Source organism: Cinclus cinclus, chromosome 6, assembly GCF_963662255.1.
Source record: "Cinclus cinclus chromosome 6, bCinCin1.1, whole genome shotgun sequence".
Lineage (NCBI taxonomy): Eukaryota > Metazoa > Chordata > Aves > Passeriformes > Cinclidae > Cinclus > Cinclus cinclus.
The window spans coordinates 11,226,800-11,253,959 of NC_085051.1; the positions used below are offsets into that span (position 1 = coordinate 11,226,800).

General features: G+C 36.1%; 1 protein-coding gene across 1 annotated transcript in view; it reads left to right on the top strand.

Moving 5' to 3' along the window:
* The window catches only part of SBF2 (SET binding factor 2), a 230,196-nt gene extending 204,284 nt beyond the window's left edge, over positions 1–25,912 (top strand). Inside the window, exons 30-41 of the mRNA XM_062494271.1 lie at positions 3,235–3,419; positions 5,220–5,396; positions 8,226–8,327; positions 9,480–9,665; positions 16,049–16,175; positions 17,059–17,186; positions 17,706–17,939; positions 22,070–22,174; positions 23,277–23,470; positions 23,917–24,004; positions 25,411–25,542; positions 25,814–25,912. Of these exons, the coding sequence (XP_062350255.1) occupies positions 3,235–3,419; positions 5,220–5,396; positions 8,226–8,327; positions 9,480–9,665; positions 16,049–16,175; positions 17,059–17,186; positions 17,706–17,939; positions 22,070–22,174; positions 23,277–23,470; positions 23,917–24,004; positions 25,411–25,542; positions 25,814–25,912 (1,757 nt within the window). The remainder of the gene's footprint in view (positions 1–3,234; positions 3,420–5,219; positions 5,397–8,225; positions 8,328–9,479; positions 9,666–16,048; positions 16,176–17,058; positions 17,187–17,705; positions 17,940–22,069; positions 22,175–23,276; positions 23,471–23,916; positions 24,005–25,410; positions 25,543–25,813) is intronic.
* Positions 25,913–27,160: the final 1,248 nt, after the last annotated feature.

Below are 27,160 nucleotides of genomic sequence, written 5' to 3' on the forward strand. Positions count from 1 at the left end.
TGGTCAAATACTTATGTATCATAATATATTTTCCTTCTTTGACCTTTTCTTGGTTGATACCTTTCATGAGAATTGTAAGTTGACTCAAAAGCCATAGCTTTTCCTCTTATATTACTTTGTAAGTATAATGTAGTTCTACAGAGCAGCATTTCTTGCCTGGCATTGCTGTGTAATTTAACAGAATAAATAGTTTTCTCAGTATGTTTTGCTGCTTTTGGAGAAATACTAAGATATTTATAATTTAAAAATACAGACCAAGCTCAGACAATTATTTTCAAAGCAGGAAGCATTAACATTTTGAGTATGATTTAATAGAATATTTGTTTTGAAAGGATTTGGTTATGCTAATGTGGGTTTTGAGCCAAAGATATATTCACTGATAAACACATCAGGCTCCCACAGAAAATAATGATTTTTGCAAGGGGAGAGAAGATCTCTTTCTGTGGTAGATATTACATGTTTTCTAAATTGTATACTTGTACACAGACCTTTAAAAATGTTTGTAGGTGTATAGAACTGCTTTAATTTTGAGAACCATCAATTTTTACACTTATTGTCCCTAGACTAAACCAGTTCTTTGTAACAGGCATTAATGTTGGGATTTACAATTAAACTAACTTTCAGCTGGATAGAAACTTTAAATAAATTATCCAACAGAATTATTTAATCATGCCATTTCCTTTGGTATTATAATTATGGAAAAACACATGATGGCTTTGCTACATGTTTGAAGCTATTGCAATGACAATGGAAATTATTCCTGTTTGATAAATGGTTACCTCCTTCCCATTTTATATTGGTTTTGTGGCTTGATTGATGTTTTGTCTTGTGATGCCTAAGATCTGTGCTGTCTGATAAATCATGTGCTATAAAGAAATGCAATATATACTAGATCTTTGGAAATTAATAAGTAACCCTTTTCTTCTCTCCTGCAATGTTTTTCGCTGCAATGTGCATTCCATTCCTCCTCCTTCTGTCTTAACTGTTATCTGCCAGTGCTTGGCTACAGAGATAAATGTTTCACTCATTCAAATTCCAAATCTGCAACTAAGGAAAGAGTCCATCAAGGTACTGTATTCTGTGTCCTGGAAGCCCATTCCTTTCTACCACCCTCTGCTACAATGTCTTAATTAATTCTAAAGTGATACTGACACAAAGCCTTGTTTCTGCATTAACAAAATTTGGGGGTTTTTAGCTCGGTGTTATGGATTTGTTATGTTTTGGAGGTTTTTCACCCGCTGAATGTATGCACAAGTGACAGTGATGTAACACAGAGTGATTATGTAGAAAATTTTCTGTGTGAAAATTTTAAACAGCTAGAAATCAGTTCTGAAAAAGAGTTTAGTATTCCTAATGCTTTAGTAAAATAACTAAGAAACACTGTTACCTAGTCAATTAATTTCTTTCCAGTCGTTATTAATGTTAATGAACAGGGGGAAATTGATGACTGTGAAATCAGAAAGTCATAATAATACAGTGTGTGCCAAATAATAAAATCAAGATACTGCTAACAAAAATAAACTACTTGGCAAAAGTACAATAGAAACATAATTGTGCCTTTTAATCACTGCTGCCCTTGCTGGTAAAAATGTTCATCTGCATGCATTTGTAGCCAGTTTTGTTGCTTTTGATGTGCCACAAGTGCTAATGATGGGTGCATGTGTGAAATATTCTGAAGTGTCAGTGTGTATTTTTGTGCACTTCATCTTTGGGGACAGCAGTCTGTGGTGAAGCTTGCATTTTTCACACCAAATTGATGAGAACGTCTTTCTCTTATTAAGTGTTTGATGTGATTTCTGCTTGCTAAAGCTTTTATTATTTCACTTGCAGTAGCTGAGACATGGAATAAAAGTTTGTACTAAACACTCTCCTTTCCTACTTGAGGTGTTTTATAAAAGTGGCTGGCTGTGAAGTGGGAGCTTCTGAGATCTGTTACTGACTCAGAACTTCTTGCCAGCCAAACTCAGTTGCTGCAGTTCATCTGCTCACGTCTCAGACTAGCAGCCAGGCAGGCAGACAAGTCTCTCATGAGAGTTATTGTACAGAATTATTTTTGAATAGAAACCCAATCCTGCTTCTAAAAAATAGAATAAAATTATTTTGCTGGTTGAGCTGTCTCAGTGGAATTTACTGTTACGTGCATCTTTTTTCTTCTGTGCACACATTATTGGATTTTCCTGAAGAGTGGTTGGTGTTGGTCCTATACTATCTAAATTTCTAGTACTGTGAAGTATTTCTTGTGCCTCTTTTGGATATCTTGCTTCACAGATTTATGGGCAAGAGTCTCTTCTGATAATCTGATTTACTGCATATTGGGATAAAGAATTTCACACAGGCATTTGGACGCCAAATGTAGTGTACTTTAAGGGATTTGATTTTCAAGTAGTGCTATTCATACACTGAGAATCCAATAGCTTTCACATGCCTTACATTGTACACACAGAAACAATCTCCCAAAATCCTGGGTGTTAATTGAGATACAAGAAACAGAAAATTATTTACTGCTTGTCTTTTCTTTTAGCACTAAACAGGCCTTGGCAATCAGGTTTATCATTATCTTATGTTAAAATCATCAAAACTTCCTCCAGCATGATGAGACCAGATCATGTCTGTGTGCTGTGGGAGTTTCCTCCCCTGACAGTGCCAGTAGAGCTGCAGCAGCAATATGTACTATTTGTATATTATATGTGTGTATACATATATATATATATGTGTATATATATATATAGGGTATATTATATGTGTGTATATATATGTATGCATATATGGGTGTACAGTTTGCAGACTCAGAGTGCTGTTGGGATGTTGGTGTGATGCCATTCAAAAAGTGCTGCTCGCAGCTGCACTCCATGGTTCCACATCACACTGCACTTCATGTTGTTGCTGGTTTTGGGATTTCCTGATTTCTGTCCCTCTAGAAATGTCATTTCCATGCACATATATGGACATTGCTATTTGCAAATTGTGATTTATCACTGCATTACTGATATCACAGCAACTATTTTCTGTGCAGGGGAAAGCACTGTGCAGAGTTAGATGAGTGTCTCAGGTTAAACAACGATGCAGTAGGATGGTTTTGACAGTTTTTGTCTCAGATCTATTTCTTTCCAGTACATGCTGTCAATTATGTCCTGTGAGGGATGCATGTGCCATGTTTAAACATATGTCTTAGTAATTATGGTCTCCAGTGCCTCACACAAAGTGTTTTTTTAAATGTTCTTCATCCTTATGAAGGTGTATGGGCGAGCCTTCGTTCAAGCAACCGATTTATCAACACTCAGACTCCGTTCATTGATGTTGGTGCAAGACTTGCAGGAAAAGATAACACCCCTCCCTACAGCAGCAGCTCTTTTCTGCAAAGTCAGCTTCTGAGAAGACAAGCAGCCCTCTATATATTTGGAGAAAAATCTCAGTTAAGGGTAATGACATTTTTTTTTTTTCATGTTTAGTGTGGGTTTTATTCTGTTGAGTTTAATTATTCTCGTGTTGTAACAAACAGTAAATGATATTCAAGATAGCTTGGAAATATGTTATGGAGGAAACAAAATGTTGTTAGCCAGGGAAGCAATTATCAGAGAAGGAAACCTTCACTACTGTGGGCAGCACTAAACTCACATAAGGCCAAATTGATGAGAATAAGGCCAACCAGAACTCCTGATTTGATTGCATGAAGAGGACCATGTTGTCTACAGTTTTTTACATATTATTTGATAGATTTTAACATTTTAGATGCAATTGTTGGAAAAACAGGTGTCCTCTAATTCTTAGTAGACTTACTTGTTTTTTGAAAATGTTTTCAGATTTCTTTTTATAAATCTTTGCATTCAAAGATTAAAAAAACAGGGTTTTTTTCTACTTTCTTATTCAAAATTTGGACATACATAAAACATTGATGTATTTCTTGAAATACAAAAGGTCCAAAACTCATTATTGGTAGTAGGAAAATACATCACTATACATAATTTCTGGAATTGTGTTCTGTCAGGGGGTGGAGGAGACATGCTGTACTAGAATGCATCAATTACATGGAATTAAATTATTATATTCCACTAATAATGACTGCTTCTATTTGTTTGATTTCTTAATGAATGGTAAGTGAAGAGTTCAGTCATGCATCTACAGCTGTGTAACAGAAACTACTGCTTTATTCTGCTAAATATCCCATCAAATCAATTGATGAGGAAAACAGAAATATGCAACATTTTAAAGCAATTATGCTACTTTCCTCAGTTGCTTTTGTCATGCATTATTACAAGTTACCATTGTTGAGTTACTGAATTTATTTTTGAACCATGCCAAAATACTAACAGAATTAAAACTGAGCTTTCACTTTCCTGCATCTTTGCTTGGCGTTCTGTGAAGGAGCTTAATGAAGATTATTTGCAGGCCATGTTTAATTCAATGAAGGCAATTTCTGATGAAAACTCAAAAAGTTTGGCATGAACGTCTTCATTGATTTTTCCTACACGAGACTTCCTCATAATGTTCTCCATGTTACCCTTTTCATCATAATCCATTGGATTTTGGTGGGTTTTTTTTTTTTTCAGTCAGCTAACTTGTTCCCTTAATTCAGTTGTCCTCTCTTATTGCTAAGTGCAGTAAGTTAAATAAAAGATGAGGAATTCTGCTAGGAAAACCATCCAGCTGCTGCTCTGTGCTGAACAAGGTCCTGCAGACAAGCAACTCCCTCCATGTCCAGTGACTGTTTGGATGAGCAGCTGGTTTGCAGTTATGGGGCTTCTTTTTGGGTGTGGGGTTTACTTTTTTCTGTTTTATTGAACTCCTAAAATGTGTCCTGGACTGTTCATATGTCAGCCATACAGATATTTTCAGTTTTATTTGCTTGTTGCTGATTAGCTTTAAAAATGTTAAAGGATGTACTCTGTGTTGTGTATAAAGAGCTGAACAGATTGTCACTCAGCTTTGGTTTTTCACCACTATTACTGCTAGAATAATTCTAATTATTATTGAAATGATGAATGCTGTGCAGTACATTCTGCTGTTATGGTTATAGTTGGGTGCTTTTAATGTGGTACATTTTTCAAGGATTTTTGTTATTTTTTTTTATTATCCTGGGCAGGTGTTTAACTACACAGATTTTTCATGAGGAATTAATTACTTGGCAATAAAACAGGCAAGACTTTGGGATTTAAGGAGACTGTCAGTGAAAAAATATGCTTCCCTTTTAAATGACATCTGCCGTTGTCCTTTTCATGCAGGGGTTCAAACTTGATTTTGCTTTGAATTGTGAATTTGTTCCTGTTGAATTCAGTGACATCCGGCAGACAAAGGCAAGCTTTAAGAAGCTGATGAGAGCTTGTGTTCCCAGCACTATTCCTACTGAATCTGAGGCAACATTCCTCAAAGCACTTGGGGAGTCAGAGTGGTTCCCACAGGTAATTTGTCTGACAGGTACTTCTGATAATCTATGTGCAGTACTGATCACACCAAGTAAATTCCAAGCTCTTGTGACAGAGGACTATTGTGTTCTAACCAGCTGTTCTTCTTTGCTCATTCTAAGTGCTTTGCATGCTATCTATTCTGGCATTACACAAGAATTGCTATTATTTTAAAGCCATCATAACATTTACAAATATGGGAGGCGTTTTTAGAGCAAAATTTATGTTTTATAACGTGGAACACGCACGCAAGGAGAGATGACTGGGTTTTCTGTCTGCATAAATTCATGGCCTTGGTTTTAAATTATTTTTCCTATTTTATAGATTTTAAAAATCAGAAAAAGGAAGTGTGGGACAATAAATGAGCTCTTTGATTTTAAAACAAATATTTGACTCTTCCTATGTGTTCCCACTCTAGATTTTGATTTGCACAACTTAAAAAGCAAGCAAACATCTGTTGTGGGATATGGGGAAGAGAGGATTTTGTGTGTTACTCTCTTCTCTCTGAATCTGTACCTTTAGATTTCCCTTTCTCATATTCCTTTACATAAATATTAACCTAACAAAGGCAAAACTGCAGCAAACTTTGCAAGATTCAGAATGAGAAGGGTGTGGTAAAGCCAGCTCTTTGCAAGTCTGAAACAACTTTAATGACAGTGAATGGTTTTTAACAGCTACTTGTTATGTTTGGAATCCACTGCAGAATATACTTTTCTCAAATGCAATTAATCACAGAAAGGAGAACAGAAATTTGTGCTGATTTGTTAAGGAGGAAGTACTTGTGAGTAACATGTCAGGTGTTACACATCACTCCTGCTTGAGATGTGCTCCAAGAAGTGGCTGAACTTCTCCTGAGAGCAGGAGCTGGGCATGGCTGGGTCTGGCCACCAAGGTTTTCAGGAAGGGAACAAGTTGGGAGAGCATAAAAAAGACTTGACTTCCTCATCATGTGAACATTTTCTATCACAGAGCAAGTTCATAAGTGTAGATAAAATAATGGAATGTCATTTCATCATTGAATTGATGAGATAAACATGTCCCTTGTAGCAGCCCAGGGATCAAGGGCAGGTAATACTGGAGTTACTCTGTTTTGGAATATTTTAGAGGATCATTCTTTGCTTTGAGTGCATCACTCTGCTGAGGACTGGGACATAATGTCACACACTAGTTTTGTTGCATTTAAACCACATTTCTGTGGTTTAAGTTGTGTCACGTCTGACTTGTGTGATAAAGCTAATTTATGACTGATAGCATTAATTTATGAGTGATTGCATTAATTTATGACTGACTTGGCACATTTTCTACTATTCCCATGAAAGAACATAGATCTGTCATCTCAGAAATGTTTTCATTGTATTATGGTTTCCTCTTCTGGGCAACAGAAGTTTAAAATTGCTGATTTTAACACTGTAAGGACTGTTTCTTTGTAAGAATGTGAATGCAGAGAAGAAAATTGAAGCCCTGCCCTGTCTTCTGAACACAAATTATAAAAATAGTGGTTTGCATTTTTAGCAGTGAATCTGTAAAACCAGATTGCATATCAGTTTCCTCATTAAAGATGGGGAAAAAACAGCCTTTCTTCTGTTCTACTGCCTAAGAAAGCATAGAAGAATAAACAAACTTGCTTTTAAAAGTGCTTCTCTTTTCAGTCTTTTCCTATAAAAATAGCAGTAAAATTAGTCTGTTTGGGTTGGGCTTTTTTCTAAATAATGGCTGTGTGAAAGCTCAGAGGAGTCAGGGTTTTTCTATCACAATTTCCATAGCATATTCATCAGTTCTTTAACAGGAAGAAAGCAGACTGCCATGAATAAGGATGAATTTTCTAGGGTTTAACTGTTGTTTGGTTGATTTTTTTTTCCTCCTATTTTCTTCAATTTAATTTTCTTCTCACTTTCCTGTGCCTTTTGTACTTTCTGAACTTATTTTTTCCCTTGCATAAATGATCTTAGATTATTTTTACCATCTTTTGTTTGTTTTTCCTATCCTGTTCTCTTCCTTCATTCAGGTTTTCACCTTTCCTATTGCTTCTGTTGGTGGGATTATATTCAGTGCTGCACAAAGAACAGTTTCACTCTGCTGTAAAAAGAGTATTGTTTACGTATTGCCTATTCTGTTGTTTACCAAGAGTGCTGTCATAGCATACAAAAATGGTAAAATCATCATATAGAGTTTTCTTTTTGCTAATAACGATGCAAAGTCTCACAGTAAGATAAAATTGCCCAGATTCACCTGAACTTTTTTAACATGCTTATTTTAGCATCACTGTGTAATGAGTATTGAAGTGCAAATAATGAAAGTGCCCTCTTTTCATATATTTTAGCCTGTCTGCCCAACTATCTAAACTCTTTCTCTGTTGTTGCTATTATTGTTCAGTTAATTAATTTCCAACGTCCATGGGAGTGAGTATTAGTAATATTATCTTTTAAATATCTTGCATGGGTTCTCCCATCAAAGTACTTAGTGACTTTATGGAATCTTAACATTTCACAGGAAATTATTTTAGTGTTAAGCCCAGGATGGAATTTTTCTCCAGTAAATCTATCAACTGTGTTGTTCCCATTCTCCTTTTTATGACAGCTGTTTTATTGCAGTACTCATTGGCTATAATACTTTAAGTTCCTATCTTCAAAACTTCCTTTAGTTTTATTGTAGTTCAGATAGAAATCCTTAGTCTGTTACATTTTATTGTTGCCTAATCGGTTGCATCAATGTATTTCTCTGTGCTATATGTGGATCCAGGAATGCATTTTAAAATATGAAAATACTATATTTACTGTTATCTAAAGATTTATCTGGAGTGTGTTACTCATTCATAATATTTTATAGCTTCACAGGATAATGCAACTGGGTGTGATCATCTCTGAACTCCTAGAAAATGGTTCTTCTGTTATGGTTTGTTTGGAAGATGGCTGGGATATTACTGCTCAAGTAAGATGCTATAAAAACCTTGCTATAATTAAATATTAAGGAAAAGAAACAGGCAATACTTTTTTATACAAGTGACAGATAACTTGGCACAACATTAATAAATTTGTGTTGTGGCAGCAGAGGAGAAACCACAATGCATGAATCCTTGCATTCATTTGCAATTTATGTCATTATATGGTTCCTTAAAATGAATTCATTCCAAAGGTCCTGATGGTCTTAGCAGTTCTAAGGCTTAGATATAAGATCTGCAGTTCTGCACCTGATCATGAGTAAGAATGAAAGCTAAAAGTTGCCACAACTGTTCATTTATCATTTTAAACACAGGGGAAATGTGTTCTCTTCCATTCAGTTTCCATAAGTAACATTAGGAGACCACACAGGGAGAAAAGTGAATTTTTGCCAAAGTGCCTGTAACACCTGCTGCAAGGACAGATCACCTCAAACTATAAATTAGGTGAATCAAGATCTGCTGCCTCATTTAATAGGTTCATTGTGTCCATGCTGCTGCTCATAGTTCAGAAGAGAAACACAGATATCCATAATTCTGGTAAATACAACCTTCATGTGCAGCCAGCATCATAATACCAGGCAAACAAACACACAAAAGAATGTGACCATAATTATTGGAATCCTTGCCAAACAATGAAGCTAGAGAGGGGAGATACATAGCTGGAAGTGCAAGAAGGCTGTGCTGCGTTCTAAAGTCTCCTGAGATGCTGTGTATAAAGACAGACTGCAGTTGGCTGGGGCAAAAACTTGGAAGTCACCCTTAGCACCAATTCTTTAATGCTTTTTTTGCTGAGGTAGCAGTTACTATCTTTTAAACATTTATTTAAAAAGGGGGCTTTATTTCAAACGTGATTTAAATGTAGTAAGCATTGTAACCACCTCCCAAGTCTGTAGCTGCTTAGGTTTTACTTCTACAGATACCATAAAATCTCAATGTAATTGAAGCTTTTTCATGTAGAATATCATTGGGTTTGTTTCATAGAGGTACTTAATGTATGTGATAAAATACTTGTCACTGAGCTTGTACGAAAGCTTTTGTTTTATTGAACCTTAAACAGATTACTGAATGCTTACATTCATTTGCTAAAGGTTTCTCCTAACTTCTGTCACTCATAACACAGAATATTCTGTCCTGTGATGCAGGTGGTGTCTCTGGTGCAGTTACTCAGTGATCCCTTCTACAGGACACTTGAAGGTTTCCGAATGCTGGTGGAGAAAGAGTGGCTCTCTTTTGGTCACAAATTCAGTCAGCGCAGTAATCTGACCCTCAATTGTCAGGGCAGTGGATTTACTCCTGTTTTCCTGCAGTTCTTAGACTGTGTGCATCAGGTGAGCCAATCCCTAACTTCCATTTACAAGAAGGTTTTGTGAGAAATGAGGTTTGTTTTGTTTTGGTTGTTTTTTGGGGTTTTTTTGTTTTGTTTTTTGTTTTGGTTTTTTTTTTGTTGTTGGTGGTGGTGGTGGTGGTTTTTTGGGTAGATTTTAAAGGTTTAATAAAAGACAATAAGACATAAATAATAAAGTAAAAGGTTATAATGGCATTTAGCCAAGAGCATACTTGCTGTTTTGGAGACACTTCTTAAATTTATTAGCCTGTTGCATATTTATGAACTATTTTTTATATTCCAGGAATTGTTTTACGTGGCTACTTTTTGATTCTGCTTTTTTAGAGTGCGTGCGTTTTTAGTTTATTTTTATTTTATTGGTTTTAATTTAGGCTGTAGTTTTCAATTTCTATAAATGGTCAGTGCTAGCATTTAGTATATTAGTTGTAGGTGACTTCACTAGGTATTATGCAAGTAGTTTATTAACTATGAACACACTTTATTGGTCTATGTTATTCCTAAAGAAAACTATATTTTAAAAAGTATTGCAGCACCGCACATATAATATTCACTTTAATATTTGCAAAAAGCTAATACCATAATATGTATTTATAACAGTTTCATGAAGAAATGTGTATATTCCAATATTTCTGATGTTTTAGATACAGGTTTGGGAGCAGGCTTGTAAAAACATTCCCTAGGTTTTATTAAAGTGGGTGGATTTCACCTGGAGGAGAGCTGGGATGGTTGTCTAGAGGAGACTGACCCAAAGCAGACTCAGAGGGATGGTTGGTAGTACTGCTCTATTAAGGTCTTCTATGTAGAGGTTTCAATTAGAAGGTTTTTAAGCTGTGACTGGCCTTTAGAGTCCTTTGTTCAGAAGGAAGAAGGGACTGATTTCTAGTGGCTTGACTAGGCAGTTTTTAATTCCTTGTGCCCGATGATGAGCCTTGAAGAGGTCATTTACTGCACCAGTTCTAGAAACAATGACTTTTATGTCAGTACATGTTCAGAAGAAGGTGGACACCAACAGTTGTGTTGTATAGGAAGAAATTAGGTTAAGATTATACTAATTCTTGGGTTAATTCTGGAGTCTGTCCTTTTCTTCATCTCAAACCACTAAATGTAGATTTTTTTTCAGAGATTCTGTGGATGCAAACATAAGAGGTGTTCTTGCATAGTTCCTCTTGTACGTGTCCTCCTTTTCCCACTTCCTTGATTCTTCTCACTGAAAAAGCTGAAAGTTTTCCTTGGCATTATTAACCTGAGTTAAAATGTATGGATGAGTGTGTATCACAGAAAATAACTGGTAAAGCACCAGCCATTGTACTGGGAACACACATTCATAGTGAAAATTTGCATGAAAAAGGAGTCTGTGGGGAGTCTTACTCTGCTACCTGAAGAAAACTCCACGGATTAAATAACTTGCTAAACCAATGGAAAGCAATCTTCAGATGTACCTGTGTGAGATTGATCATGAATGATCTTATAAGAAGATGAATGATAAACATGTTATGGAAAAACCCCCAGCTTTCTTTGTGTCCCATTGTTAAACACCAACAGCCATCATTAGTGGTGTCTCAGAAGTTAATAGTCATATTCTTAGAATTTGCATTGGTTCCTACAGCATTCCCCTTATGAAAACCTTAGAAATATTTGTCACATCTTCCATTTCATCCATTTCCCAGTGGTTGTGGTCACAAGGTTTTTTTATTTGAAATTGGGAGATTTCTCTAAAGAGAGTCAGTACTGCATTTTTTGTTCAAATGAAATAATCTGCCCAAATGTCACTTTTTCTTACAATAGGCTTAGGGTTATTACTCCTTTTCTGAAGAAGAAAACCCATATTCTTGGTTGCAATGGCTACAACAGGACAAAATTGTAATGTGTTCTAATACTGAAACTCATCTGCCTGGTGGCATTTACATTCAATTCTGTAAATTAATAATTTGTTGTGGTCATGGTGCTGTGTTCTCTCTGTTTCCAGGTGTTTTCTCTAAGCTTAAATTGGCTGATCGCATAATGCCATCCATTAGCAGAATGGAATAAACCTACCTCTGATTTTCAGCACTAGTGTAAATTGGAAGTGAATCCTTCCAGCATCTCCCCTTACCATTTTTTTGATGCTGGTCTGGTGCATGTACTCTAGACTTTTTTGGGGAGGAAGAATTTAAACTTGCACCAATGACTTGTCACGTATCTTAAAACCATTGAGGTGATCAGTGTGGAGTCATCCACTGAGCTGGACTGAATCTAGTCCAGATAAAACCACAGATGTGTAGTATGGCTGCAGGGACCTCAGCAGCAGCTGCTTCAGTCTGGTTGTCTACTCTGGGTTGCTTCTGGTTACTTGCTAATGTAGACATAACCTGTGTCTGCCACTGGAAACGCTTTGCTTCAGTTTTACTGTAATAAATCTCAGAAAGTTGTCATTACAAGGAATTTGTCCACAAAGCCATATATCCATATATCCACAAATACCCATGTAGTATTTCTCTCTCAAGTGATTCAGAGATTTTGGAAACAAATGTGTTATCCAGAAGAAAGTTAAAAATTAAATTCAAGGATTTGGGTTTATTGTCGTGAAATAGAATGAACCGTGTTTTCTTCATGGCAGAATTCTTGGTTTTTCTTTATGTTATGTTTAACAAAATCTGTTATAATCATCCCACCTTTAAAAGCTAGAATGAAATGCAAAGTGGGATAAATCCCTGCTTTTGACAACTGTCAGGTACAGCTTTGCCTCAGGCTGCACACACGTGAATGTGTCAAGGAAATGCAAGAACATTACCTTTGTAATTCACCTCAGGTAGCAGCTTTGGTATTCAGCAGGTGTCTGACTCTATCTTATGAGATATACAGGTTATTAGGTACATTTTACAGAGAGAAGTGTATTTTCTGCTTTGTGAGTGTGAGCTGTTTGCACATGCCCTGGTGGAGATAGCATCCTTCCAGTCTCTTAGCTCAGGGGTTCTTGGGAGCCTGCCTGCTTTTCCCAAACAAAATGTTGGGAAAAAAATTGGTAAAAAAGACCATTAGAAGCAGTTCAGCTTCTAAATTCTGTCTGAAGGAGACAGTAACTTCTTATGCGAAGGGGTTATCATCATTTTACCCAGTTTTATCTTCATCCAAAACAGGGCATGGGAAGCATAATCAGTCTAATATAGATAATATTGACTTGTCTATAAGCTAAGTGACCTCCATTCCCATGGAGAATGCAGTTCTGAGTAACTTTGCTTGAACTAGAGTTAGATTACTCTCCTAACTCATGATGATGGCATTGTATTGAGTTACCAAGTTATAACAGTGTGGCTGTAATTTCCAGAGAAATTGATTTTGAACTCAAATTATTGGTTGAAATTTCGTATGAATTTACCATGAAAAAGAAGTTTTCTCAACATCTGTACTTGAAAATATTTGTGGTTCCATTGGTTTCTGTGCAAAAAAGACAACTACAGGATCCAATTAGATTGCAACTGGACCCTGAAGTGTAATATATTATGATCAGTTTTTTAAAAAATTACTCGTTGTCTGGAAGCAAACATTTGGTCCTTTCAAAGTCTTTTTAACCTTTAGAATGCATAGTCGGTGCAGTAAGAAAATTACCACAGAAAATTACCAGTATATGCATTAAATGTCATGGGTTAAACTAAAGATACAGAGAAAACAAATGAAGCAGTGGTTCCTAAATTAGAACTGCATCATCTTATAAGAAGTCATTGTTTATGCCAATATCTCCAGGTGTCAGCTGAATTATTAATGCAAAATCAGTCTTTCACAATAGCAGCATCTGGCAGATACTTTCCCTGCTTCTAAGGAGACTGGATTTATTCAAGTGATGTCAGTGAGGAAGCTTTTCTTATTTTTCTTCTGAATCTATTTGGTCATTTATTAAATATAATTAGAACAGGATGATTTTCTAGAGCTGACATATTTTAAGCTCAGTGAGGAGCTGTGGTCACAGTGCCCTGTGTGAGAGGAGGTGAGTGCTGCCCCCATGGGAATTGTGCTCACTTATTCCAGGGTTTGCAGGAGTAGCCTTGTAGCCATTACCAGCTACATCACCATACCTGCAGTGCTGTATTCCTCATGCATACTAAGTAAAAAAAAAAAAGATCATTTTAGTGGAATTAAATTCCATTAACTTCAATGGAATTAAAAACCCAAAATGTATTAGAAAACTAAGGCAGGCTGATAGAGCTGTAAGATAACTAAAGACATTTAGGAGATACTTCAGTGGGAACATGATAATTGTAAAAAGAAGTCCAAAATGCTGAGTTTCTCTAATCATAGTATTAGAAACACATACAGGTTTAATTAGGTTTTAAATGTTCATGTATTATGGAGATTACGACAACAACAATTACTACACTGTTTACCTCTATCAAAGAAATGTTTTATAGTTGTTTTCTCTTTAAAAGTAAATTATATTGTAATAACTTATTACAATATTTCTGCAACCAGAAATCTCAGAAAGGAAATCGCCACAACATCTAGATCTATGACAGGATTTTAACAGCAGCTTGTTCTTGTAACTCTTACATGTATTAAAATAATTGTTGGACCATAAGTAGAAGTTAAGACCCTGTATATATTTCATGTCAAATAGCAGAATGTTGCCTTTCCTTCTTACAGTATATTAGAAAAATCTTCTCCTAACACAAGGGGAAAATATGTACTAAAGAAGATATGGAAAAAACCCTATTTTTTTTTTAATAATTAGAGCTAAATATTTGTCTATAAAATTGAAGTCCTGAATTTATTATAGAAAAAAAATTGCTTAGCTCTACTCTTACAAAGCACTACAGGAATGTAGTATTTGTATCAGGGGAAAAATGGGGATTAAATAAGAGTGGGTATATTGAACTGACATATCTTCAGAGTATCTTAGCACTTTAAATGCCCAGCCCCAAGATAACATTGAGATATAATAACTACAAATTCTCTGAAATGCTGTGTGGGTGTTTATAGGCCCTTTCAAGGGATTTCCCTGTCACTGTTGTATGTCAGTGGAAAACCTCTCCTTGCTAAACACTTCTTTCCCCCTTTATTTGACTGGTCTATGTGGGATTCTAAATGTAAGGAGCTTCCAATAGTCTTAATAACAATTGCCATCAGTACTGAAAACAACCCATTGGGTAACTGACAAGTTAAGAGAGAAACAGATAAGAAATTAGAGGGAAAATATGGAATAGGAAAATGAGTGGTGGGAATGCAACAGACAAGGCACAGGAGGATTGCAGGCCCAAAAGTGTATTACAGGTTTGATGTGGAGCTAGACAAAGCACAGAGGGAGTTATTTCAAATGTGAAATTCAATTTGCAGTTTCTTTTTCAATTGCAAACTGTGCTTATTTCCACTGCAATTAGGAATTTAACTGCCATGTTTATTCTGAAAATAAAGATTGTGAGTCATAAACTTCTTTGAAGAGTAAATTTTAAATTAACACATGAAATTTCTCCAAGCACTATCTCATCAAAATTTTTAGAATCCTTCCTTTTATTTGATATCAAGTGTAAATATCAGTAATTTTTTGCCATGAATGTTAAACTTCATGCTTAAAATCTTACACCAGTCTCTTTATTATAATGTTAAAGAGAAGCAGCTGTGAAGAACCAACCATTTCACAGTGCTGTACTCTGATACTTTTGTGTAGTTTTTCTTAAATAAATATCAGCTCCTGACTCGTGTTGGAGATGTTCTCTGAATTAGACAGACCCACAACCTAATGAGGGTAGCAATTTAAGGAATGACATAGTTTTTACTGTTTTAAAAGAATAATGGCAAGACACCTCCTCGGTGTGATGGTTTTTTTCACACTCTAATATTTTGGGTCGTATTTTGAAAAGGAAGAAATCTATGCAGGCTAGTTAGTACTTGAGAAATTGGCTGTTTCAGGAGTGGTAGATGGCATGGCATTTGCAGCATTGTCTCTGTGCTTGTCTGCCTTGTGGGGATCTGAGCAATAGCAAGAAATCCAATGTGAAACCTTTCAGTTCAAGTTTGAATTCCAGCCACACCCAGGAGTAGCATCTTTACCTGTGAAGTTTCATGGTGACTCAAGAATTGTCATAGAAGATTTATATCCAGTTGGATTTCCTGGAAGAATTGTGGGGTTTGTACAGAGTTTAATACTGCACATTCCAAAGTTCACTCTATCTGCTCTGAAATGTTTTTGCAGCATAGGCAATATATAAATGTATTTAGGCAAAAAATATTCTAGGACAAAATGTTTGAAGGACACTTGAAATTTGTTTTCAGCATTCATTTGGGGGGGGATTGCTTTGCTGTCATTTCACTTTATTATTTCCTACACACCTATTTGTATTATACCTCAATATCCACTTTTTTCCTTTTGTTTTGTTTTTTTTTAATTTTATTTTTTAGATTCATAACCAATACCCGACTGAGTTTGAGTTCAATCAATATTATCTGAAGTTTCTGGCTTTTCATCACATATCAAATCGATTTAAAACATTTCTTCTGGATTCAGATTATGAAAGACTAGAACATGGTATGTGTGATCTTTGTGTATTGCATATTGCTTTTGTAGTTATTGATATTTTTCTCCTGAATATTTGGTGTACAAAAATTTGCCTGTGTTGAGATGGTCCAGTAGCTGTGGGGTGAGCACATAATGAATTACAGTTCAGATCTAGAAAGCAAAATGGAGGTGAAGAACAGGCAGTATTTTCTGCCTCAGTGATTCCTGAGCCATGCCTCTGATGGCCCTAAGAGAAAGTGGAAGAAATCAGTGCCATGCCTCAGGGCTTTTAGCAATCTTTCCACTAGTTCCATTTTCCCTAAAATACCTTCTATAATACACCTTCTAAATACCTTCTATAATACCTTCTTTCCCTACTAAATACCTTCTTTTAACAGAAACAAAGTCTCTGTGAGCCCTTCACAGAGTGCAGAAAGTTTCCAAGGAAGAAAAGCCTTTCCATCAATTATCTCCCACTTCTTCCTCTTGCATTCCCTTCAGTGTTTCTCTTTAGATATTTCCTGGTTTACTCCATTTGTCATGTCCAACTTTACTGGCTCCAGGGCCTTAGCTCCTCTCAGAGCCATCTTACTGAGGCTCTTCTTGGGACTTGTCCACTGGAACAGGCTCGGAGTTCCTCTGCTTTGTGGGCTGCTTCTCATGGCATATGATCAACTTTAATGCTTTTCTTAAAAACTCTTCTAGCTGTGGGGCAGATTAGACTTGAGCAACCATTTTATTCTAAAAAAATGTTGATTTCTGTTATTTATCATCTTTATTTGTTTCCTCTTGCAGTGGCATTTGAAAGTAGATTTTGCTATACCTTGAATCAGTGAAATTCCTTTAGGCTGTGCTTTAGCATTTGTTAAGCATTATCACAACGCCATCTTTTTGCTGCTCTTCTTTTCCCCAGGGACATTGTTTGAAGATAAAGGAGATAAACATGCCAAGAAAGGAATTTGTATTTGGGAATGTATTGAAAAGATGCACAAAAGGAGCCCTATTTTTTTCAATTACCTCTATGCCCCTGCTGAAATCGAGGTATGATTTTTCTTAAAATACAGGTGGTTTGTTATACTGAGTGATTCCTTGAGTGCATTTTGATATCTGAATTGTTCTGAACTAAGTGTTTGGTGGAAAAATTGACCCTGCATGATTGATTGGAGCAGTATCTGAAAGTCACGGAAATGTAATTTAAATGGCCAAATTCTGAAACATGTATTCATGCATCCTGGTGAACTAAATGAGGTTCCCTGTTTTATTTCATTTAACTATATGAATTATTATTAAAATTGTCTCTAAAGGGCAACTGAGTTTAGAGTCATGATGGGACACATTTCTTAACAATCGGATTGCATCACATTATCTCCATCTCTGTCTTATATGATAATATCTGTCCCCTACACTGGGCTGTGTCTTGAATAATTTTAGAAAATTCACAGTACACTCCCCATTGTAGAATTGAATTAAGAGTAATCTGGAAAATAAAGGTATTGTGGTGTAAATCTTAAATTCAAAGGCTTCCTTCATGTCATTATAAAAACACTTTGTTTCAAATAGGCACTGAAGCCAAATGTAAATATGTCCAGCCTCAAAAAGTGGGATTATTATGTAGAAGAGATTTTGGCTACAGGTCCTTCCTATGATTGGACCATGGTACCTGCAAAATGCAATGTTTCAGAAGAAAATGACCAAACAGATGGATCAGTCTCTCAGACTAAGAGGAAAATAGTGTGGCCATGTTATGATGATGTAAAAAAAATACAGCCTGATGCCATCACCAGCCTTTTAAATGTGAGTATTTGTGTTGCACAGAACAGTAAGTTCTCTTCTGCTCATGAAATTCATATCTCCTTTTTATGGAGGTTATTGCCTTACAGATGTACTGTGATCAAAAGGGTCATGATAGATGTCAATAAAAGGTCTTCAGTAAGACTGGTTGATCTGGAGATGTGGTGGTGGTTCTGGGGATCAATCAGACTTCCTGCAAAGCTGATGTTGTTCTAAATGCACATCTCCCTGGGACTGTGTTTTAATTGTACTCAATAACTACTCATGGATTCATTTCTTCACTGTCTGTTTTAAAGAATAAGTAAAATGTTAGGTTGCCTTTTGCAGGAAATGCAGGACCAGCTATTTTCATTTGGGCAAATGGTGAATCTTGCTTTCTTGACCTCTCCTTATTTTAAAGTAGGTGCGTGGTAAAATAATGATCCAGATTCTTGGACAGATCAGAAAACAGACTCTGACACTTGTTGATTTTAACAATTGGGAAGCAGATACACAAACTGAACATCTTGGCCCACATTTCTCAAAAAAGCTTGCCATGATTGCTCCTAGTTTAGTCATGTTTACCAGAACCAAATTGATAAATTTAGAGTCTTCAAAATATTTCAGTACATGAAATAGATGCTTGAATTTGGCTTTTTTTTGTTCGGGCTCACTTAGGCTGCTTAGGTTTTATCGTTTCTTCACTAGAAGATGAAAAATTATCCCATTATCATCATTGTTGTAGTTGTTTAGAGTGATTTAACATCTGTCTTCTTTTAAAGATGAAGATGCTTGTTGATTATAATTAATTAACAGCCTAACATTTGGTTATCATCATAACCATAGTTGATAGTGCAGGAAAAGGACAAGGGCATTCTTCACTTCCATTGTTTTGAGCCACTTGCATGCCCAGTCACACATCCCTGGGTGCAGTGTTTTATTTTGAAAACTCTTTGCAGACTTTACCTTACATTTAAGGTGGTATTATGGAGCCCACTAGTGTAATGCTTGGAAAATTGGATATGCTGTAGGCCCCCAATTCTCCTGAACCAAAGATGATTTTTAGAAAGCCTTATTGCAGGAAGCTTCTGAATGAATGTGAGTCTGTGAAGGTTTTATAGAGTTAGCTTTATTCTGGCACATTCCTCAAATTCCATTTGGGCTGCCCCTTCCAATCCCAATTGATCGAACACAGGAGCATGGCCTAATAAAAAAATGATAAATAAAGAGGATCTCATGTAAAACCATCCTTGACTCAACATAGGACAGCTTCTAACTTCCCAGAAGCAAAGGAAGAGCAAAGCACAGAGAGCTTTTGGATCAGGTAGCCAGAGGCCAGAAGCACATCAGGAATACAACAGTGATCTCCTGCATTTCTTCCCGGGTTAGATGCCAGAATATCCATATCCACAACTGTGAGAAACTGCCATATAACAGGGAAATTAGCCATATTATAGGCTAAAGGTATGTGGGTCAGGTTTTATAGAGTTTAAATGTTATTTGTGAATTAGATTATAGTAATAAAAGATAGCAATGCAGAGAACATTTGGAAAACTTTGGAGAGGTTGTATAAAGGTTACAAAAATATTCTTCTAAGTTTAAAAAGCAAAGTGAACGTTCTTTTGAAACAAGTTGTTAATTTAGGGCTATTGCTGATGTAGGAGAAAGACCTCTCTTTAATCATAAATCCGCTGAGAATGTGTTGGTATCCAAAAAATGTTTCAGCTGAGACCATATTTAGCATCCTAAATTACTGGGGAAGGTTGATTCTTGCTTAGTTTATAATGATAAGCCCAAATTTGTTTGTTCTAAAGATATTTTTCAATTGAAAAACCAGATAGTGCACTTCAGGATGTAAAGCTGAAACAGAGAAGCTACTGAATGCCATAATTCAGAATTTTCATGGTAGAGTGTGATGCTCTTCTTTTAAGAGTGGATCAGATTCTGGTACTTGTAAGAATTGTGAGAAATAAACCTGGGTGCATTCACAGGCACACTGTGGATGCAAAGGAGGTGATCAGTCTCCAGAGTTCTGGAGCTGCTGCTGCAGATGTAACTTCTGTCCCTGCCATTCAAATATTCCCAAGCAGGTTATTTAGCAGATCTTCTGGGAGGCACAGTAGTGCTAATTGCTTGTTATTAATTGGAGGAATTTATATTCTCATAAGTTAATTTGTTATAACCATATATTTATTTTTTTTTTCTGCTCCTGTAAGCCTGGACAACAGGAGATGAACCAGAGAGATAAATTTAAAGATTATATTGTTTTCTTTCAAGGAAATGCATCTACTCAGAGTCCATTCTACACATGGAAAGGGAAAAAAAAAACTGCTTTCTGTAAAATTTAAAACTGAAGAGGCAAGAGTAAATCTTAATGATTTATTGCCATGTATGCTTTTTTTTTTTTTTTTTAACATGGAGTCTATTAAAGGAGAATTTAGTCCTAACTTTTCAAGTTATATACAGGAGATTGTTGAAAGGTTTTCATGAAAGTTTTTCATTTTAAGTTCTGGAAGCATTACTCACTATGGAGCCAAAAAAGAAGGAATGTGACCCAGTTGCTAAGTAACAAGTTTCAGTTACTTCCAGATTCTGCAGGGAAGGATTCGTACTCAGAAGTCAAGACTAGGGCAGAAAGAGAATGATCAGATTAAACTAACTAACTTAGAACAGTAAAGATTTTTCTATCCTTTTGCAGCAATTTGGAAAGAATTTTACTTTGAAAAGTGTGTGGTAAATTGACTCTGTTTTATGGCCCCAGAAGTGTTTTCCTTTCAGCACTTTCAAAGACAAACAAGTAATCAATCCAGTGAAAGTTCTAGTCTGGCTTCTGTTCATCATTCCTTGTTTTTTTCATCTACCTGAAGATGCTCCAACCAAAAGTTATTCTGGTTTTATTTCTTAGCAGAAAGAGAGCAAGTGTGACTTTCAGAGGCCTTCAATATTTAAAGCTTCTTGTTTTGATTCTTGCTGTTAAGCCACCTTTCTTATATTCAGTTTCACTTTGGGGTTTTCTAATTTACCTTCAGCAAGGAAAAGTTTGTAGAAATATTTTGTTCCTGTTACATTTTCAAATGGTGGCTTTTTCTTTTCACCTAAGAGCTCAAAATTTAGTTCAGAAGTTAACTTCCTTATCAAAATGTTTTCTTACTTTGAAAGCGTAATAATTTTCTGTATTTCAGGTATTAGCAATTTCCTGAAAAAAATTTCAATCAAAAGGTCAATAAGAATTGGACAATATTATGAAATCTACTGTAATTATTAGGTAGGGTAGAAGTAAGTAGAGACTTACTTTCTTTGCTTTGAAAATAGATGTCTTAGGTGTTTAATTGGCTTCTGTATAGCATGAGAAGCCTATGTCCTGTGGCAGTTTTTAATTCCACCATGAATTCTTAATAGAATTTGAAAAATTGAAGTTTTTATTTCATTAATAAGATGTTCATAATAATATAGTTGTTGAAAGTAAAAATGGAGAAAGGAAGCATGGCAAGGAATATGGACCACCCTTCAAAGTCTTGACAAATGTATCAATGAGTGTTCACAACTAAACATAAACTCATAAAATTGCTTCCTTTTACTTAGCTTTGCACTGTCTTATTAACAGGAAATAACCCTAACTGGAGGTTATCAACATAGGTCATATTCCCAAGTTCCACAACCAGAACATGTTGTTACAGTTTGGCATCCAAATTGAATAAATCTTTCTGTTTCATTTCCTTCTTTTATTCAGCTTTGTGTCACATTTTATAAACCAGGGTAAATGTTAATATTGGCAATGTGCAACGTTGGTGTCGCAGTACAGAATTTGTTCTTTGTAAATATTTTCACAAAATACAGCCTGTCCTTATCAGTGTTGTGTTTCTGTTAAGGCAGTGGGTGTTGAATTTTGTGTGTTCAGGAGAACTGGGGGGGAATTGAAATCCTGGTGGCTCCTCCAACCTGGGACATGCAGGAAGAGCAGTGTGGCTGATGCTGTCCTTGGGTGCCTTTGACTCCTGATTCTGGGGGATCTCAGTTGATAGCTTGTATGACAGAGGGTTTTGAACTTCACTGGGCGGAAATGTTAACTAGAGAATGGTTGTGTAAAAATGATTGCCATGGAGTCATCTGTTAGAAATGTTTATTCTTAAGGAAACCCTTGTTCCTTGTTTCAGGAAATCGAAAGGTTGGAAAGTAAATTAAATCAGAGCCCAGAGAGGTGGCAGCTTTTGTGGGAAAGGATCAAAATTAATCTAAAGGATGACACCAGACAAGACAATGTAAGTAGCAAAGAGCTTGCCCAATAGAATAATTCAGTTCCTGCTCTATAGGCTACCTGAGGCACTGACAAAATCAGTGTATTTCTTGGAGTAAAATACTGCTTTTGAAAAACTGAATGTGTTGTTCTAACCCATGATATTGGCTTTTTATTTCTTCATGTTGAAAAATGTTTTTTCACTTGTGCTGTTTATCTAGTTGCCTTTCCAGAGTAGGTTAAGGCATACAGATAAAATTAGCATTTCACTAATGCACAGATGTATGATTTCACATGTTTAAAAGATTCTTGAAGTACTAAAAAAGCTCAATTCCTGAAAGCAGCCAAGAGGATATCACAGATTCCCAGAGATGAGTAAAGATATTTCCATGGCTAAATGGAGTTACAGTTTCTAAGCAGAGATAAGAAATATTCCTGCTTGTGTTTCCAATTCCTGACCATGTTAACAAGAGGACCTGACAATATAGATTCTTTCTAAGTCAAAGGCTGCCTCTTTGTTCTCTGTGTACACCAGGAATAATGCTAGATACTGCTTTTTGGGAGCTTGGCCTCTGAGCTTTGCACAGTGAGTTACAGTTCAACACTGTAGCTGTAGAGTGTTGTCATTTAGATTAGGACCAAGTACAGGTTCCCTCTTGTTCCAGGCTATTGAGATTCTACTAAAATGACATGGATCTATAAAGTAGCTCTTGGAAGCTGTAGTTTTTCCTTTTCCCCCTTCCTTCCCTTTGAAATCAGAGAAATTTACTGTGTTCAAATGTCTGTTTAGTATTAGATGCTTCTAGAAAGCAAGGCAAACAGTGTTCAGTATTATGTCTTTGGAATATATGAAGCTTTTCTGAAATACTGATTTCTCACTCCCTGTGAACCCTTCTGCCTAAGAAATGCAGGGAATTGCCAACCCTCTGGCTTCTTCTCTGAGGCAGCACTGATTTATATTAGAAAGGTTTTTTTGGTTTTGTTTGTTTTTTTGTTTTTTTGGGTTTTTTTTTTGGCCTTCCAGTAGTTCCCAACTTGCATGTTGTACCATGTATTTATTATCAGTGCAGCACTGAGACCATAGCACATTGCATTACCTTTTTTCTTCTATTTCTCTCTTTTTTCAGCTCCGGAGACATCCTTCTGGCTCCTCAGGGATGATGTCACCTAATCTACATTCCTATCAGAAGAGGTCTTTGTTGGAAATACCTGACAGTGGGCTGGGTGAGGAGCAGAGTTCCAGCATCTCTCCCTCCAATGGAGTAGACAGAAGAACAACGACGCTGTACAATCATTTCACATCAAAGAATGATGAAAATAGGTAAACTGAATAACCAGGCAGTATTTAGTAATATTTTATTGGATTGGTAAAAATCTCTGCCTTAGGAAGAAATGAAACTTTCACGTGCACACAATGTTTTGTGGCTATCTTATTCCTTCTTTTTGGATCTGATTACATTTAGTTGTCTCAGTGGGTGGGCCTCTATCTCCTACCAGCATCCTTCACCCTTTCCTTTCATTAGATGCAGAAGCAAACTGTAGTTGCACATTTAATGCATCCAAAGTACTAAAAGGGTGTTTTATCTGTGTATCACAGTTACAAATAGCTAAACTATTGGTTTAAATCCTGCTAGTTTTCCTGCGGGAAAATAAGTGTTTAATTTTGTTTGTGAGTAAGTGTTTAGTATGTATAATTCTGGGGCTTTTATTCCTCAGCAGTATCCATATTATGGAATCACATGCCCCTGTATTTCATGTCCCTCTCAGGTCTTTTGAAGGTACGCTGTACAAAAGAGGAGCTTTGCTAAAAGGTTGGAAACCTCGCTGGTTTGTGCTGGATGTGACAAAACACCAGGTAAAACCTTTCCAGATAATGGACTTTTTTATTATTATGTTGCTCCCTTTTTAGGGACTGGGTTTGTATAGGTTGGTCTTACAAAAAATATTAGTAATGATGATTTTCAGATGTGATGTCTGCTACATCATTCTAGACCTATCTGTGTTTTTCTTGTGTGTCTTGTGGCTGATACAGAATTCCCAGTGGACAGAGGGCTTTTAGTATTTTGCCTTTTATTTTTCAGAAAAAAACACATAAGAGTGTTTTATAAAAGTATATTAGAGTATGTAAAAATTTATAGGATATATATACAATTCAGTAGCAAAATTATTCATAAGTCTTCTACCTAATCATTGTACAAAAAGGAGTGCCAAAAGTAGACATCTGTTGGTCTAAACTTTTTATCCAATTTGCAATGTATGCCAGAATTCTGCAGTAGAAATTTATGGTCTTGTGTACTTCAAATAATGTCGGGTCATCAAGCAGTAAAATATTCTGAGCCAAATATTCCTCACAGTGGGGGTTATAACTTCTCAGACTCATGCTTTTGTTTAAAAAAATATTAATTTATTGTAGTCAATACACTTACAAATATGGAACATAGATAAAGACAGACATCTCTTGAAATGCTAATTGAGTACTCGAGATCAGTGTGGTAAATACCAACAAATATGCTGTTTATAATTATTCTTCTAATATATCTTATGTATATCATATAGAGAAGAAAAGGTTCATTTTGCAGGAGAAAAAGATGCTTTTTCATTTTTTGTATAACCAAATAACCTTCTGAGTATGATAGATGCAGGAGAAACACAGGTCAGTCCTAGCTGGAATTCTGTTTTGAAAGGTTGTGTTGCTGTTTTACATTGGTTTATGGGAATTTGTTGGGGTTTTGTTGAGGGGGCTTTTTTTGGCACTTGTTTACGTGTTGGAACTCAGTTTACAGAATGATTAATATTCATATCAAAGTACCTTTGTAAGGAGCAGAAAAAAAAGAGCACAGACTTCATTCAACCTCTATGTGCAGTATAGGAAAATGTGAGCTTTCTGTGTGGTTTATAATTACCTGAAATTACGCTTAAATTTTTGCTGATCACTTTAAATTCTTGAAATACAGAGAGTAAGTGTTCTGGCAATGCCTTGGTGAAGTTAAGCTTTTGTGTTAGTTTTATGTAATGACTAGTGAAGAAATGGTTCTGCTTTCCTGCCTCACATGTCCTGTGCCCAGAGCAATCCATGACTATTTCCTTCTCCGCTCTGGACACAAAATACTCTTCCCCCACCTCCTCAGCTGCTAGTAATCTCTGTGCCTCCCACCCTTAGCAGTCAACGGCCCCAGGCTGTATCCAGGAAAAGGGAATTAATCTGGAAGGTCCATCTAAAAGCATGTCTGGATTTGTTTTGTTTTTTCTCTTGTGTTCCAGCTGCGATACTACGACTCTGGTGAGGATACGAGCTGTAAGGGACACATAGACCTTGCAGAAGTAGAAACTGTGATTCCTGCTTCTCCAACAATTGGAGCTCCAAAACATGCCAGTGAAAAGGCATTTTTTGATGTAAGTATATCTGGTCTTTACTTGATCTTGATGTGAAACTTCCTTCCCTTGGTGGTTTTAAGCTCGTGCTTCCAGTCCTGTGTGAGCTAGGAAGGAGCTGTTGTGCCATCTCAAGACAAAAAAAATGTATGTAGCTGGCATCACTCTCAACGGCAGTAGTTCTAAAATGTTGCATTCAGACCCAGTTAGCACATTGAATATTGCAGTTTAAAGTTTGCAGGTTTTCTTTTCCATGTGCTGATATCTTTGTGTCCTTGTTTTTCCTTTGCAGCTGAAGACAAACAAACGTGTGTATAACTTTTGTGCTCAAGATGCACAGAGTGCTCAGCAATGGATGGACAGGATCCAGAGTTGCATTTCAGATGCATAGAAAGGAGAAAAATGTTCCATAATAAAGTCCCATTTAAAGCACCTCATCCTGGAAGAAACTGAGTTCTGGAATGTTACTGACACACAACCTGCCTTCTTTACATTTCAGCCATAAAAGTTCATAACAAGTTCTTTTCTGTTCAGTAATTATAACCACTGTAACTGCTATTATTTTTTTTTTCTGCAGGGAGGGCTTGGGAAAATAATAATCCATTTATCCTGAATTTCCTCTTTCTTCAGTACAATTCCTCGCTATAAAAGTGGGATGTATTTGCACTAGCATCTGATCCCTGTTTTCTCATTTCAGAGCTATTCTGTTAGGAAACCTGTCCAAAGGAAAGTGTAGAAATTTTCCCTTCAGAAAGAAGTGTATTTCCACTTCGTTTAGATTTTTAAGCAGAATGTTCTTATTTCCAGGCTAGTCAAGAATAAGAGGGAACAGGTCTACAATTCCTAAAAACAAATCAGTGAATGAGGCATGTAAGTCCAGTGACATGCACAGGAGGTTGCCAATGTTTATAGACAGTCGATATTTTTAAAGACCAAAAAAGTGGAATTGCCTGATGCCAGACTTTCAAGTGTCTTCTCAGTGTGCAGGTCATTCTCTAATCCCGTGCTCTGCTGAGTGCTTCTGCAATGTTGTTACGGAATTTCAAAACCTAGGGATTACCTGAAGACCATAGATAGCACTTTTATTTTAGATTCTGTTTGCAATTCCAATGGGATAAATGAAAGAAAACTGGCTGACACTACCCTGGAGTGATGGAAAACACCAGACTAGGAATTCAGTAGATGAAGGATCCCTTGTGTGTGAGTTGTATGTGTTAATTTATATGCTGTTCTGCTCACTGTAAAATAAAAAATAACGAACATGATAATGCACTAAACAATGAAGCAAGCACTTGCACTGAAATCTTTACAATGCAGACATTTTGCAGGACAGAGGTAAGTTATTTGTAGCAGAACAAAACAAAACTAGCTAGTTAACAGCATTTACAGATATTAGATGTGTACATAAGCGAGTTTGAGGTGTCGTGATTTGATACTTTTTAAAGATTTTTTTGCACATTAATTGGAAGACTGTTTATAGATTTTTACTTTTGATGAACTTGTGTTTGTTCTGCTTAAAATTCTGGTGAAACATTTTTAATAGCCCCATATTAGTTGAAATTTTGCAGTCTACCAATAATGAGGACTTTGAGTAGAATATGTAGGTAATTAAGCCATTGTTTTTACTTTGAAATGTTAA